The sequence below is a fragment of the Myxine glutinosa genome, chromosome 13 (genome assembly GCF_964187855.1).
Source record: "Myxine glutinosa chromosome 13, kmMyxGlut1.1, whole genome shotgun sequence".
Taxonomy (NCBI): Eukaryota; Metazoa; Chordata; class Myxini; order Myxiniformes; family Myxinidae; genus Myxine; species Myxine glutinosa.
In genome coordinates this window covers 51,891,276-51,904,481 of record NC_136273.1, presented here as the reverse complement: position 1 = coordinate 51,904,481, position 13,206 = coordinate 51,891,276, and the positions used below count along the sequence as shown (strand labels likewise).

At 56.1% G+C, this 13,206-nt stretch overlaps 2 protein-coding genes across 13 annotated transcripts in view; one reads left to right on the top strand and one right to left on the bottom strand.

The window, feature by feature from the left end:
- Positions 1 to 8,637, bottom strand: part of LOC137438678 (uncharacterized) — a 44,262-nt gene extending 35,625 nt beyond the window's left edge. For 3 of the 12 annotated variants that reach the window (XM_078767469.1, XM_078767465.1, XM_078767468.1), the window contains exon 1: positions 8,404 to 8,622. Coding sequence is in view for 1 of the 12 variants with exons in the window: in XM_078767460.1 (XP_078623586.1) it covers positions 8,204 to 8,227 (24 nt within the window). In the remaining 11 variants the exon portion in view is untranslated. Of the gene's footprint in view, positions 1 to 8,203 lie in introns of all 12 variants that reach the window. The other 9 variants (XM_078767461.1, XM_078767464.1, XM_078767467.1 and 6 more) reach the window with 9 other exon arrangements.
- The window catches only part of LOC137438677 (uncharacterized), a 461,521-nt gene that overhangs the window by 143,306 nt on the left and 305,009 nt on the right, over positions 1 to 13,206 (top strand). The window lies entirely within an intron of this gene.

Sequence of the window (13,206 nt, the reverse complement as noted above, 5' to 3'; positions counted from 1 at the left end):
TTTACGAAGCCGGGCTTTGGACAGGAATTGGCGCACCGAGAGGCATTAGTGAGGAGACTGTGTGATGAGGTTAGTGTTTTGGCCCCAAAATTAGAGAAAAACAAAATTTGATGATTGGCAAAGGGATTGGCAGTAATGATTGGCAGATGATGGGTCGTGATTGGCAAATTTTTGATTTGTTGAAATTTGATGTGCAAAATTAGTAGTGAGCGATGGGCCCGGTGGGTAAGGGTGGCATCCCTACCACCCTTCCCATGGTGGGGCAAATGCGCAATAGTTTATGGGGTGTATGGCAGTGAAAACTAGCCCGGGTGGGTTAGGTTATATTGTTAGGGATCTAGAAGATGACATTAGGTAACGTTAAGGTTAGTTAGTGACTGATACCTGTAGTGGGGACGCAGGTAGTTTAGTGTGTTTGATAATGACGTGGGAGCGCAATAGTTTAAAGGGACGACGGGAAAGCGCAAGTTTCAGAGGGGAGTAGTTAGATGAGATGATGCTGTGTGAGAACTGGACAGGTGTGTGGAGCAGCGTATGAGTAGTGAGTGTGTGGATCAGCGTGAATGCGCTTGGGGAGAGAAGGGTGCAGGTGGCACCAGGTGTGAGAGCACAGGTGTGCAAGTACAGGTGTGTGGAGTACATGGAGTAAGTGGTACGAAGTGGTGTGCATGGTGCGAAGGTGTGAATGGGGGGGAAGAGTGGACCCCTTTCACGAGTACCCGGGGCGGGTAGTGTAAGTGTTAGGTAGAGGGTACAGGTAAATTGTGGTTGGATATTGGCATCTGTGGTGCGGTTGGAAGAATGATGTTTGGATGGGTGCATTAGTGTTGTGGAAATGGCTGGGCGTGTATCCTGTTAGTGTGTGTAGTTGGTTGGGCACTCCACCACTGTGAGGATGTCGGCCAGGTGAGGCCGCAGGTGGGCTCTGGGAGCCGGTAGTTGTGGATGGGGCCCGAGGATCCGGAGGACGGACCCGGGTAGCCCAGTGCCAGGGAGGGCACCGAGTGGGGAGAGCGCCAGAGGGCCTTCCCCAGGTAGATAGGTAGGGTAAGGAGCAGGTAAGCTCGGAGGCAACTGCAGTGGTGGAGGTGTGCAGGTGGGTAGACCTGCTGGGAGAGCTGCACATCGCGGCCCAGAAATTGTGCGAGGGCACCGAGTGATGAATCGGGGGAGTGAGACCCCAAATTGAGGAGCACCACAGTTTGGTCAATGGGAATTGGTTTTTTAGAACCCATAGTGTAAGTGGCCAATGGATTGGCAGGGAAGACCCCGGGTAATGTAAAGTTATTAAAGTCATTTAGGAAATAGTTAGGATTGATGAACCTGTCGCACCATACGCAGCCACTTACCTGGGGTGATAATGATGACTCCACACCTGTGTTTTCTTTGTTCTGTGTGCAGGAAAATAGAATTGCTGTTTGGATTTGTGAGACGCATCACGACGTGGATGAGACATTGGGGTGATTCCATCTCTCCCTCCTTAGGAGGGACTGATGATGAATTGGTGATGGCAAATTTTGATGAGAGTTGAGAATGGCAAATTTGATTGGTTAGGAGGGAGAGAAGACGAATTTGGTATATGGGAGGAACGGGGAAGACAGTAGGGATGTTTGTGGATTTGTAAAGTAGATGTTTATGGGTAGTGTTGTGTTTGTGTGGATACAGTAAGGGGTAAGGGAGGGGCCATGTAGGTTACCTGGTGGGGGGGGGGCGTACGGTAGGAACGTACCTGTCTCACCTGGTTCCCATGTGCCCCCAGTGTGCATCACCTTGTATTGCGTGCACTTTTGCGCCCTTACCACCTTACTCACTTGTCTTTTCTTTTGTCTCCCACCTCCGAGGATCTGGCTTTGGGGCAGAGAGAGAGGAGAGAGAGGTGCTGGCCCCGCAGTTGTGGGCCTGCACTTTCGCTGCTTGCTGCTGGGATCGATACACCATATGGACCGCAATGTTTGTGGCCACCCACAATGGACCGCAGTCCTTTTGCGGGCAAGCACCACCCAGGGATGGACCTATGGGTCAACGTGGCACCTATGCCAAACAGGTGAACCACTAATAGTTGGCCCCTGGCGGCCACAATATAGAAATGGACGCGGTTGGCGCCTTTCTTTATTTTTGAAAGCGGCAAGAAAGCCAAGTGCACCACAGGAAGAGCAAGAGACACCTGCAGGGTTAGGGGTTGTCGTTTTTATTTTAACGAACAATGGTGGTGCACCGGATGGTGCTGACTGTGTGATGGGGTGGTGCTTTTGGTGCTGGGAAGGGGTGCTCTGCACATTATTAAAGGCCGTAAGGCCACAGAGCACTCGTGGGTTGGTGTGTCGATGCTAGCATGCGTGCTCTCTCTATGCATAACATCTGCATGTGTTCCTCCAAAAACAGGTCCTGGATCGTAGTGTAAATATCAGCGTAGTCTTGTAAATAATGCTCTCTACCGGCTGTATGTTTAGTTTGAGAATTCTTTCCGGATTCGGTTATCCTGTGGGTGTGTTTCTGTGAGGAGAAGGGTGCAACGTCGCAGGGGGACATATTTACTCATTTGTGAATATCTGTAAAACTGTCGCACTCAGGGTAGAGTTAATAGTAGAGGGAACTACATCTGAGTGCCACACTAAACTAGGTAAGAATTTATCGGGTCGGGACGCCCCGAGGGTAGAGAAGGGTGCAATGTTGCGGGTATGGAATTTGGCCTCCATATCCGCTTGTAAATATTCCCCTATTTCCCCAATACTCCCCAACTCTCCCTTACCCCATTCCCTAGTCCCATTGTCTGTAAACAACACCCAGTAGAGCCGATCTCCCCCTTCTTCCCCCATTAAATGTCGTGCCCAGGTCCACCGCATCACATGTAGACAACTTTCGGACCTCTTGCTAGTTATTCTTAGTGTATGTCAGTTAAGGACTCGTTTCCATTAATTCTGACTCTTCGTTGCACCAGAATGTGATTATATGGCACCTGTTAGGAAGTTTAGGACCTCCCCTTACCTCCCCGCATCTTTTCCTCATGGAGCTGAAGCAGCAACACCAACTACAACAACAGCGGGGGGGGGGGGGGGGGGGGGGGGTGGGCGGCGCGGGGAGTGCGCGTCCTCACTCCGGCTCGGTTAGCCGCCATTGCCCATGTGCGCCGACGGGGTTACCACGCAGGGGCTGCCTGTCAGCTCCTCGTCAAGGGCGGAGCCCCGGTAACCCCCCCCCCCCCCGCACCCAATAGGAAGCAACGGGCCGATTCCATCTGGGGCGGAGCTAACGAGCCGAGGGCGTGTCACTCCCCGCCGGATATACGGAGCGACTTCCGGACGTGACGTCAGATGCGCCCCCAGCTTGGAACGAGAAGGACGCCACCTCCAAGCGCTGTGATACCTTTCCCGCATCTCTGGACACCACCGTGCGTGATCCTGCCCTGAGCCCAGGTGCACCTGGAGCCATCTATCCTGCCCTTACTTGCCATCGATCCCTGTGTGAGTCCGTTTTTGTCCTGTTTATCTGTCGTCTGTTGGGTTTAATATAAGTGTGTCTAAGTGCCTGTCTTTCTATGATGTCCCTCTTGTAGGTGTAATCTGACCTTCCGCCCTAATAGAACCTCTCCGGAGGCCTTTGAGAACCGTAACCCTTGGTGTCGTGTCATTGTAATCCAGCCGTGTGTCTTTTCCTTCATTGACCTAGCGTAGCGCGACTTAGTCAACGTTCGGGTGGAATCGGGTGAGTTGGGGAAGAATCGGGGTAACCTGTACAGGCGCGGTCATACCAAACCGCTCGGTAAACTAACACCAAAAACCGCGTCTGTAACAATATATATAAATATACATGAAATGAATTGGTTGAAAATTGATGATTTATATCACGTGACCTAAGACCTGTTTCCCTCAGAAACAACCCACTTCCAGTTTCACACCCCCCTGATGCAGTGCCCCCTGTTCCCGGGAGGCTGACACTCATTTTTCCGACTTCAAAATGACGACAACCTGAGTCAAACCACCAGGTGTTATTTTAACGGCGTCACCCTAACATCTTAAAGCAGCCACATTAAACATGAAGCCAACACCAGGATTAGTTTCCAGGTAAAGAAGTAGAACGACACTCGATATCGCACAAACCTCCACCAGGATAAACAGGTAACGTTTTGTATCCACTGATAGACCGGATCTGGATTCGGACCTGAACCTAAATCGAATCAGCTTCTTCTTTTTCTTCACACTTACCCATCTCCTCCCCCTAGTTTCGTCATAATCCATCCACATCGTTTTGTCATATCGTGCTGTGTATAATCATGTTCGCCCGATCTCTCTATTAATATTACTAGGGCATGCCCGTACTATATCTATATCTAAAATTATATCCCCCCCCTCTATTTACATGAAATGGTTTGGTCCAAAGCGAACGGCTTGCGAGTACGGTGACAATCCTCCCCCCCCCCTCTATTTACATGAAATGGTTTGGTCCAAAGCGAACGGCTTGCGAGTACGGTGACAATCCCCCCCCCCCCCTCTATTTACATGAAATGGTTTGGTCCAAAGCGAACGGCTTGCGGAGTTTGGTAAAGAAAGAAATCGCCATAGCGTGCACAAACGCGCAGGAAAGCGAAAGAATCGCAAATTAGTTTTAATTAGTTTTAAAACATAGTTTAACGCCAACATAGCGGCAACATAGTTTGCCAACGTGAAATAAATGAATACGCTCTCAAATGTGCCGTCCGAGGCAGAGTCTGTTCGCCACGTTCGGCACACGTGATAGCTCGCTCGCTGCTCGCTCTCTCTGCTCGCTCGCTCGCTGCTCTCTGATTGGTTGAATCGTTTTTTGGACATAGCTCGGTAAGTACTTGTCCGATTAATTTCAAACCTTGAAAAGGCACATCCTCGGGTCCCCAGCAATATACCTGGCAAGTTTAAAGTATATCGGACCGGTAGTTGTCGAGAAACAGCGGTCACAGACAAACAAACACACAGAGATTACTGGAATTATAGATAGACTAGGGCATGCCCGTACTATATATATATCTAAAATTATATCCCCCCCCCTATTTACATGAAATGGTTTGGTCCAAAGCGAACGGCTTGCGAGTGGTGACAATCCCCCCCCTCTATTTACATGCAATGGTTCGGTCCAAAGCGAACGGCTTCCGGAGTTTGGTAAAGAAATCGCCATCGCGTACACAAACGCGCAGGAAAGCGAATGAATCGCAAATTCGTTTTTATTAGTTGTAAAACATAATGCCCAATTATTCAATTAGCGCCAACGTATTTTGGCTGTTTGCAATTTAATCGCAAGGCAAAGTAGAAAGAGAAGAGGGAAAAAAAGAAAAGCCTTGCCTTGCTGCAAACAGCTGCTGCAAACAACAACAACAGGGAAGGCTGCACTGTCCGGAAGTTGGCATATCGTAGTTACGATTATTTTAGTGTTAATGGCCAATTATTCAATTAGCGCCAACGTATTTTGGCTGTTTGCAATTTAATCGCAAGGAAAAGTAGAAAGAGAAGAGGGAAAAAAAGAAAAGCCTTGCATTAACGCATTAACGCTTGCATTGCATTAACGGTTCGGCACACGTGATAGCTCGCTGCTCTCTGATTGGTTGAAGCGTTTTTTGGACATAGCTCGGTAGGTACTTGTCCGATTAATTTCAAACCTTGAAAAGGCACATCCTCGGGTCCCCAGCAATATACCTGGCAAGTTTCAAGTATATCGGACCCGTGGTTGTCGAGAAACAGCGGTCACAGACAAACACACAGACACACAGACACACAGACATACAGACACACAGACAGACACACAGAGATTGCTGGAATTATAGATAGATGAAGAATCACTTCAAATAATCGTGTTACAGAATATCTTTTTCAGTCTAAATAATAAAATGAGAATCTCTGAACAAACCTTTTCCTCAGAAGATCCGAACCGATCACTGTTTGTGGAAAAGGACACGGAGCGGAGCACGGAGGACAAAAGGACATGGAGCGGCGCACGGAGGACAAAGGGACACGGAGCCTCGCACGGAGGACAAAAGGACACGACACCTCGCACGGAGTACAAAAGGACACGGAGCATCGCACAGAGGACAAAAGGACACGGAGCCTCGCACAGAGGACAAAAGGACACGGAGCCTCGCACGGAGGACAAAAGGACACGGAGCCTCGCACGGTGGACAAAAGGACACGGAGCCTCGCACGGAGGACAAAAGGACACGGAGCCTCGCACGGAGGACAAAAGGACATGGAGCCTCGCACGGAGGACAAAAGGGCACTGAGGACAAAAGGAAACGGAGCGTCGCACGGAGGACAAAAGCATACGGAGCCAAGGACGGAGGACAAAAGGACACGGAGCCTCGCACGGAGGACAAAAGCACATGGAACCGAGGACGGAGGTCAAAAGGACACGGAGCCGAGCTCGGAGGACAAAAGGCCACGGAGCCGAGCTCGGAGGACAAAAGGCCACGGAGCCTCGCACGGAGGACAAAAGGACACGGAGCCTCGCACGGAGGACAAAAGGGCACGGAGGACAAAAGGACACGGAGCCTCGCACGGAGGACAAAAGGACACGGAGCCTCGCACGGAGGACAAAAGGACACGGAGCCTCGCACGGAGGACAAAAGGACACGGAGCCTCGCACGGAGGACAAAAGGACACGGAGCCTCGCACGGAGGACAAAAGGACACGGAGCCTCGCACGGAGGACAAAAGGACACGGAGCCTCGCACGGAGGACAAAAGGACATGGAGCCTCGCACGGAGGACAAAAGGACACGGAGCCTCGCACGGAGGACAAAAGGACACGGAGCCTCGCACGGAGGACAAAAGGACACGGAGCCTCGCACGGAGGACAAAAGGACACGGAGCCTCGCACGGAGGACAAAAGGACACGGAGCCTCGCACGGAGGACAAAAGGACACGGAGCCTCGCACGGAGGACAAAAGGACACGGAGCCTCGCACGGAGGACAAAAGGACACGGAGCCTCGCACGGAGGACAAAAGGACATGGAGCCTCGCACGGAGGACAAAAGGACACGGAGCCTCGCACGGAGGACAAAAGGACACGGAGCCTCGCACGGAGGACAAAAGGACACGGAGCCTCGCACGGAGGACAAAAGGACACGGAGCCTCGCACGGAGGACAAAAGGACACGGAGCCTCGCACGGAGGACAAAAGGACACGGAGCCTCGCACGGAGGACAAAAGGACACGGAGCCTCGCACGGAGGACAAAAGGACACGGAGCCTCGCACAGAGGACAAAAGGCCACGGAGCGGAGCACGGAGGACTAAAGGGCACGGAGGACAAAAGGACACGGAGCCTCGCGCAGAGTACAAAAGGACACGGAGACTCGCATGGAGGACAAAAGGACACGGAGCCTCGCACGGACGACAAAAGGACACGGATCCTCGCATGGAGGACAAAAGGACACAGAGCCTCGCACAGAGGACAAAAGGACACAGAGCCTCGCACAGAGGACAAAAGGACACAGAGCCTCGCACAGAGGACAAAAGGCCACGGAGCGGAGCACGGAGGACTAAAGGCCACGAAGCCGAGCACTGAGGACAAAAGGCCACGGAGCGGAGCACCGAGGACAAAAGGTCACGGAGCCGAGCACTGAGGACAAAAGGCCATGGAGATGAGCACGGGGGACAAAAGGTCACTGAGCCGAACTCAGAGGACAAAAGGCCACGGAGCCGAGCTCGGAGGACAAAAGACCACGGAGATGAGCACGAAGGATAAAAGGACACGGACCCGAGCACCGAGGACAAAAGGTCACGGAGCCGAGCACTGAGGACAAAAGGCCATGGAGATGAGCACGGGGGACAAAAGGTCACGGAGCCGAGCTCAGAGGACAAAAGGCCACGGAGCCGAGCTCGGAGGACAAAAGGCCACGGAGATGAGCACGAAGGATAAAAGGACACGGACCCGAGCACCGAGGACAAAAGGTCACGGAGCCGAGCACTGAGGACAAAAGGCCATGGAGATGAGCACGGGGGACAAAAGGTCACGGAGCCGAGCTCAGAGGACAAAAGGCCACGGAGCCGAGCTCGGAGGACAAAAGGCCACGGAGCCGAGCTCGGAGGACAAATGGCCACGGAGATGAGCACGAAGGACAAAAGGACACGGACCCGAGCACGGAGGACAAAAGGTCACGGACACGAAACCAAAAAGGATACGGATCGATACGATCCGATCATGGGTATCTTCGTCACAGTTGCAGTTCTAGGTTTTCAAGATCACCTGGAGGCTGGAGGTTTTCGTCATTATTGAATCCTCCCTGTGGACGCAATTCAATCTTATTCTTCTTCTCCCTCCTCGGAATCACCAATCTCCACCACGTGGTAGTTGATGGCTCATTGGCCAATTGGCGTCAGATAAAGAACTGAAGCCACAGATCGGCCGTTTTACCACTCCCGTTCACGGCGCATGAGAATAATTACCTTTAGTTCAGTTGTTTTTCAATCGTTGACTTGGCACGAAGTTTGGAGTTACACAGAACCCCTTATATTGACCTAGTAGAAAACGAAAGAACATCAGAACCATTTCCAGAATGCCGCGCCCTTCGGAGTGCCACCCGGCTCTCACGCCGCTCCGTTCCTCCCCTTCCATTCCAGGACTGCCACCGCCACGGTCCGGTCCGACCCGTCTCGCCCCGCCTCATCCCGCCACGCCCCGCCCCTTCCTGGCCTGCCACGCCTCGCCCCTTCCTGGCCTGCCACGCCTCGCCCCTTCCTGGCCTGCCACGCCTCGTCCCGCTCCGCCCTTTCCGGCCCCGCCTAGTTCGGCTCCTCCTCGATTGTAATCATCCATCCGACTGTTCATGGAAACACCGAAACCGAAATCCTGGTAGATCTACGAGCCTCCAGTAACAGCACTTTATTTTTGTTTCTCCTTTCCGATACCAGCTCGGGGGAAATTCTCTCAAAATGACGAGTGCACAAAAATAAACAACACAAAGGATTACAATAAATACAGTTGTAGCAGTTGCCGCTGGACATACACAATCACCTTACACCGTCCGAAGACGTAACCAAGGAGCGATCACGGTACCGGGCTCGCCCAGGCCGCCTTTCCCGGGCAAACGCTCCGGCATGACGTGTTTGAGTGCATATATATATATTGCTGCCTGACAAACGGTCTTATCAGAGTACCCGAGTTTGGTTTTGTGGAATAAAGAAACTCGGACGAATTCCCGTCTTTTGTCGCGTCAATTCTCTCGACTCACGTTGGAGCACAGCTCCTTCACTGGTGACCCCCGACATGGACACGGCAGTTGCCCTTAAACTGCCTACCTTATGGGAGGCTCACGTGGCAGTTTGGTTCACCCAGGCGGACTCCCAGTTTGCCCTGCGAGGCATCACCGCCGACGACACCCACTTCCACCATGTGGTAGCGGCACTCGGCTCCGCCCCCGCGGCCCACGCCCTGAGCCTCCTCCAGCACCCGCCAGCCGCTGACAAGTATGGCGCGATCAAGAAGCTCCTCCTCGATGCATTCGCCCTCTCACTGGCGGAACGCGCACGGCGCCTGCTCGACCTGCCCGAGCTCGGCGACACGTGCCCGTCCGAGCGAATGGACTACATGCTTTCGCTGCTCGGTGAGCATGCCCCAGATTTTCTTTTCCGAGAGCTGTTCCTCCACCAGCTGCCTAGCCAGGTACGCTTCGCCCTGGCAGGCACGCAGATCAAGGATCCCCGCGCCCTCGCCAGGGAGGCCGACAAGATCTCCTCGGCAGGCCAGCACATCGGGGCAGCTACCTGGAGCCCGCCGCCATCCGAGGCGACGCCCATGGCGCCCGAGCACCCGGTGCGGTTGGAGGCCGAACTGCCGGTGCAACTGGCGGCCGCCACGCCACGCCGACCGCTTCCAACACGACGGCCGGGGCCTCCACCTGACCAGGTGTGGTGTTACTACCACGCCAGGTTCGGACAGAAGGCTCGGACATGCCGACCCCCGTGCACTTTCGGCAAGTCGGCAAACGGCCGTGCCGGCGTTCATTACCAGCCATGAGCGCCGGCCACTCAGGCAACTTACTTTTTATCAAGGACAAAGCATCCGGGCGGCGTTTCCTTTGTGACACCGGCGCCCAACTGAGCGTCATACCGGCCTCCGAGCAGGACAGGCAGACCGCCATTTGCGGCCCCTCCTTGGTCGCTGCCAACGGATCGGCCATCCGCACTTTCGGCCTGCGCAACGTCACCCTCTGCTTCGGCAGCCAGCGCTTTAATTGGACTTTTGTGACCACAAGCGTGCCCATGGCTTTGCTAGGCGCCGACTTCCTCTGCGCGCACGGGCTGCTGGTCGACGTCAAACGGCGTCGCCTTGTCAACGCCGAGACCTTCAGCTCCCTGGCATGTACGATGAGCAGCTCCACGCCGACCGAACTAGCATGCGTCCATGGCGGGGAACGAGTTCGCTCGCCTGCTCGTGGAGTCTCCGGCCCTCACGCGGCCGACGTTTTCGGCCGTCGCAGTAAGACATGGTATCGAGCACCACATACCAACTACGGGCCCGCCGTCTATGCCAGAGCCCGCCGCCTCGACCCAGCCAAGCTCGCCGTGGCAAAGGCCGAGTTCGACGCGTTGGAGCACCTCGGCATCGTGCGGCGCTCCGATAGCGCGTGGGCCTCGCCACTGCACATCGTGCTGAAGATGGGGGGGGGGCGGCTGGCGCCCAGGTGGCGACTACCGCCGCCTCAACGACGTTACCACCCCCGACAGGTATCCGATCCCGCACATCCAAGACTTTTCCGCCCGTTTGGCGGGGTGGGTCATTTTCTCGAAGATCGACTTAATACAGCGATACCACCAGGTACCTGTCAGGCCGGTCGACGTCCCAAAAACGGCCGTCATCATGCCGTTCGGCCTGTTCAAATTCCTGCAGATGCCGTTTGGCCTCAAGAACGCGGCTCAGGCGTTCCAGCGCTTGATGCACAGCGTGCTGCGCAACCTGCCATTCCTCTTTGTCTATCTGGACGTCATCCTCATCGCCAGCACGTCCCGGGCCGAGCACCTCCTCCACCTCCGAACACTGTTCGGGCGCCTCAGCGTGCACGGCTTAATCGTCAACCCGGCCAAATGCCACTTTGGCACGACGGCCATTGACTTTTTGGGCCACCACATCACCAGGAATGGGGCCGTGCCGCTGCCAACAAAGGTCGAGGCCATCACTGCGTTCCCGCGTCCCCGCTCCATCAAGGCTCTGCAGGAGTTCCTCGGCATGGTGAATTTCTCCCACTGTTTCGTGCCCCGCGCTACTCAGCCCATGCAGCCCCTTTACGAAGCCCTCCGGGGCAAGCCGGCCAAGCATGACGTCGTCTGGTCTGCAGCCATGGACGCGGCATTCACAAGCGCAAAGCGGGCCCTCGCCGACGCAATGCTGCTTGCTCACCCGGTGCTCGACGCTCCCATCGCCCTCACCACGGACGCCTCCGACTACGCGGTGGGCGCCGTACATGAGCAATGGGTGACCAGGGTTTGGCAGCCACTCGCTTTTTTTAGCCGGCAACTCCGGCCGAATGAGCTAAAATACAGCACGTTCGACCGCGAGCTGCTCGGTCTATTCCTGGCCGTTCGCCATTTCCGACACCTCCTGGAGGGCCGACCCTTCACGGCTTTCGTTGACCACAAGCCGTTGGTTTACGCAATGGCCAAAGTCATGGAGCCGTGGTTGGCCCGCCAGCAGCGCCACCTCTCCGCCATGTTGGAGTTTACCACGGACATCCGGCACGTCGCCGGCAAAGACAACGCCGTGGCCGACTGTCTTTCTCGGGCCAGCGCGAATGCGGTCCACCTCGGCGTGGACTTCACGCTTATGGCGGCTGACCAGACCACCATCACCACGGTGCAAACCCTACGGGCGGCGGACACGGGCCTCCGCCTGGCCGACGTCCCCTTCGCGGACACTGTCCTGCTCTGCGACGTCTCCCAAGGCCAGCCTCGCCCCGTCGTGCCCGTTACCTGGCAACGCCGCATTTTCGCCTCCCTCCACGGCCTTTCCCACCCAGGCCGGAAAGCTTCCCAGAAGCTGGTGTCGGCGCGATTCGTCTGGCACGGCCTTTGATGGGACGTCCGTGATTGGGCCAACGCCTGCACGGCCTGCCAGTGGGCCAAGGTCCACCGACACACCCAAGCCCCGCTGGCACCTTTCACCGTGCCCGAATGGCGTTTCGACCATGTCAACGTGGAACTGGTGGACCCCCTTCCCCCATCACAAGGTTTCACACACCTGCTCACCATGGTGGACAGGACCACCAGGTGGCCGGAGGCCGTTCCCCTCATTTCCACCACCACCGCCGACGTGGCGCAGGCTTTCATCGCCACCTGGGTCGCCCGTTTTGGCGCACCGGCGGACATCTCTTCGGACCGCGGGCCGCAGTTCACCTCCGAGCTGTTGGGGGTGGGCGCCCACAACCTGGGGGTCAAGCTCCACCGTACCACGGCCTACCACCCCCAAGCCAACGGGTTGTGCGAGCGTTTCCACCGCTCCATGAAGGCCGCGCTCATGGCCGGCTTTCAGGACGGCGGTTGGGCCGACCGGCTGCCCTGGGTCCTTTTGGGCCTCCACACGGCCCCCAAGGAGGACCTCCAGGTGTCCACCACCGAGCTCGTCTACGGCCAGCCGCTACGCGTCCTGGGCGAGTTCGTGCCCGATGCTATCAGTCCCTGGTCCGCAGCTCGCCAGCGCTCGGACCTCCAGGAGGCCGCCCGACGGTTTGCCCCCGGGCCAACGTCCCGCCACGGTGACCCCCAGTCCTACGTCCCCCCCAGCGCTTCGCACAGTGGAGTACGTTTTTGTGCGTCATGACACACACAGGGGGCCACTCCGGCCACCGTACAACGGGCCCTTCCGGGTCCTGCGACGGGACGACAAGTCTTTCGTCATCGACGTCGGCGGCAGGTCGGACCGGATTTCGGTGGACCGCCTCAAGCCGGCGCACGTGGACGTTGACCAACCACCTCGGTTGGCCCTTCCTCTGCGGCGAGGCCGCCCCCCATCCACGGTTCCCCCCGCTCGACCACCCACCCCCACACCGCCCCCCCCCCCCCACACGACCCTCCAGGGGTCGCTTCGGCCGGGTCATCAGGACCCCCCTTAAATTAACCCTGGCGGTGCAAGTCGATTCTGGGGGGGCACGTGTAGCAGTTGCCGCTGGACATAAACAATCGCCTTACACCAGCCGAAGACGCAACCAGGGAGCGATCATGGTACCGGGCTCGCCCGGGCCGCCCGGGCACGCCCGG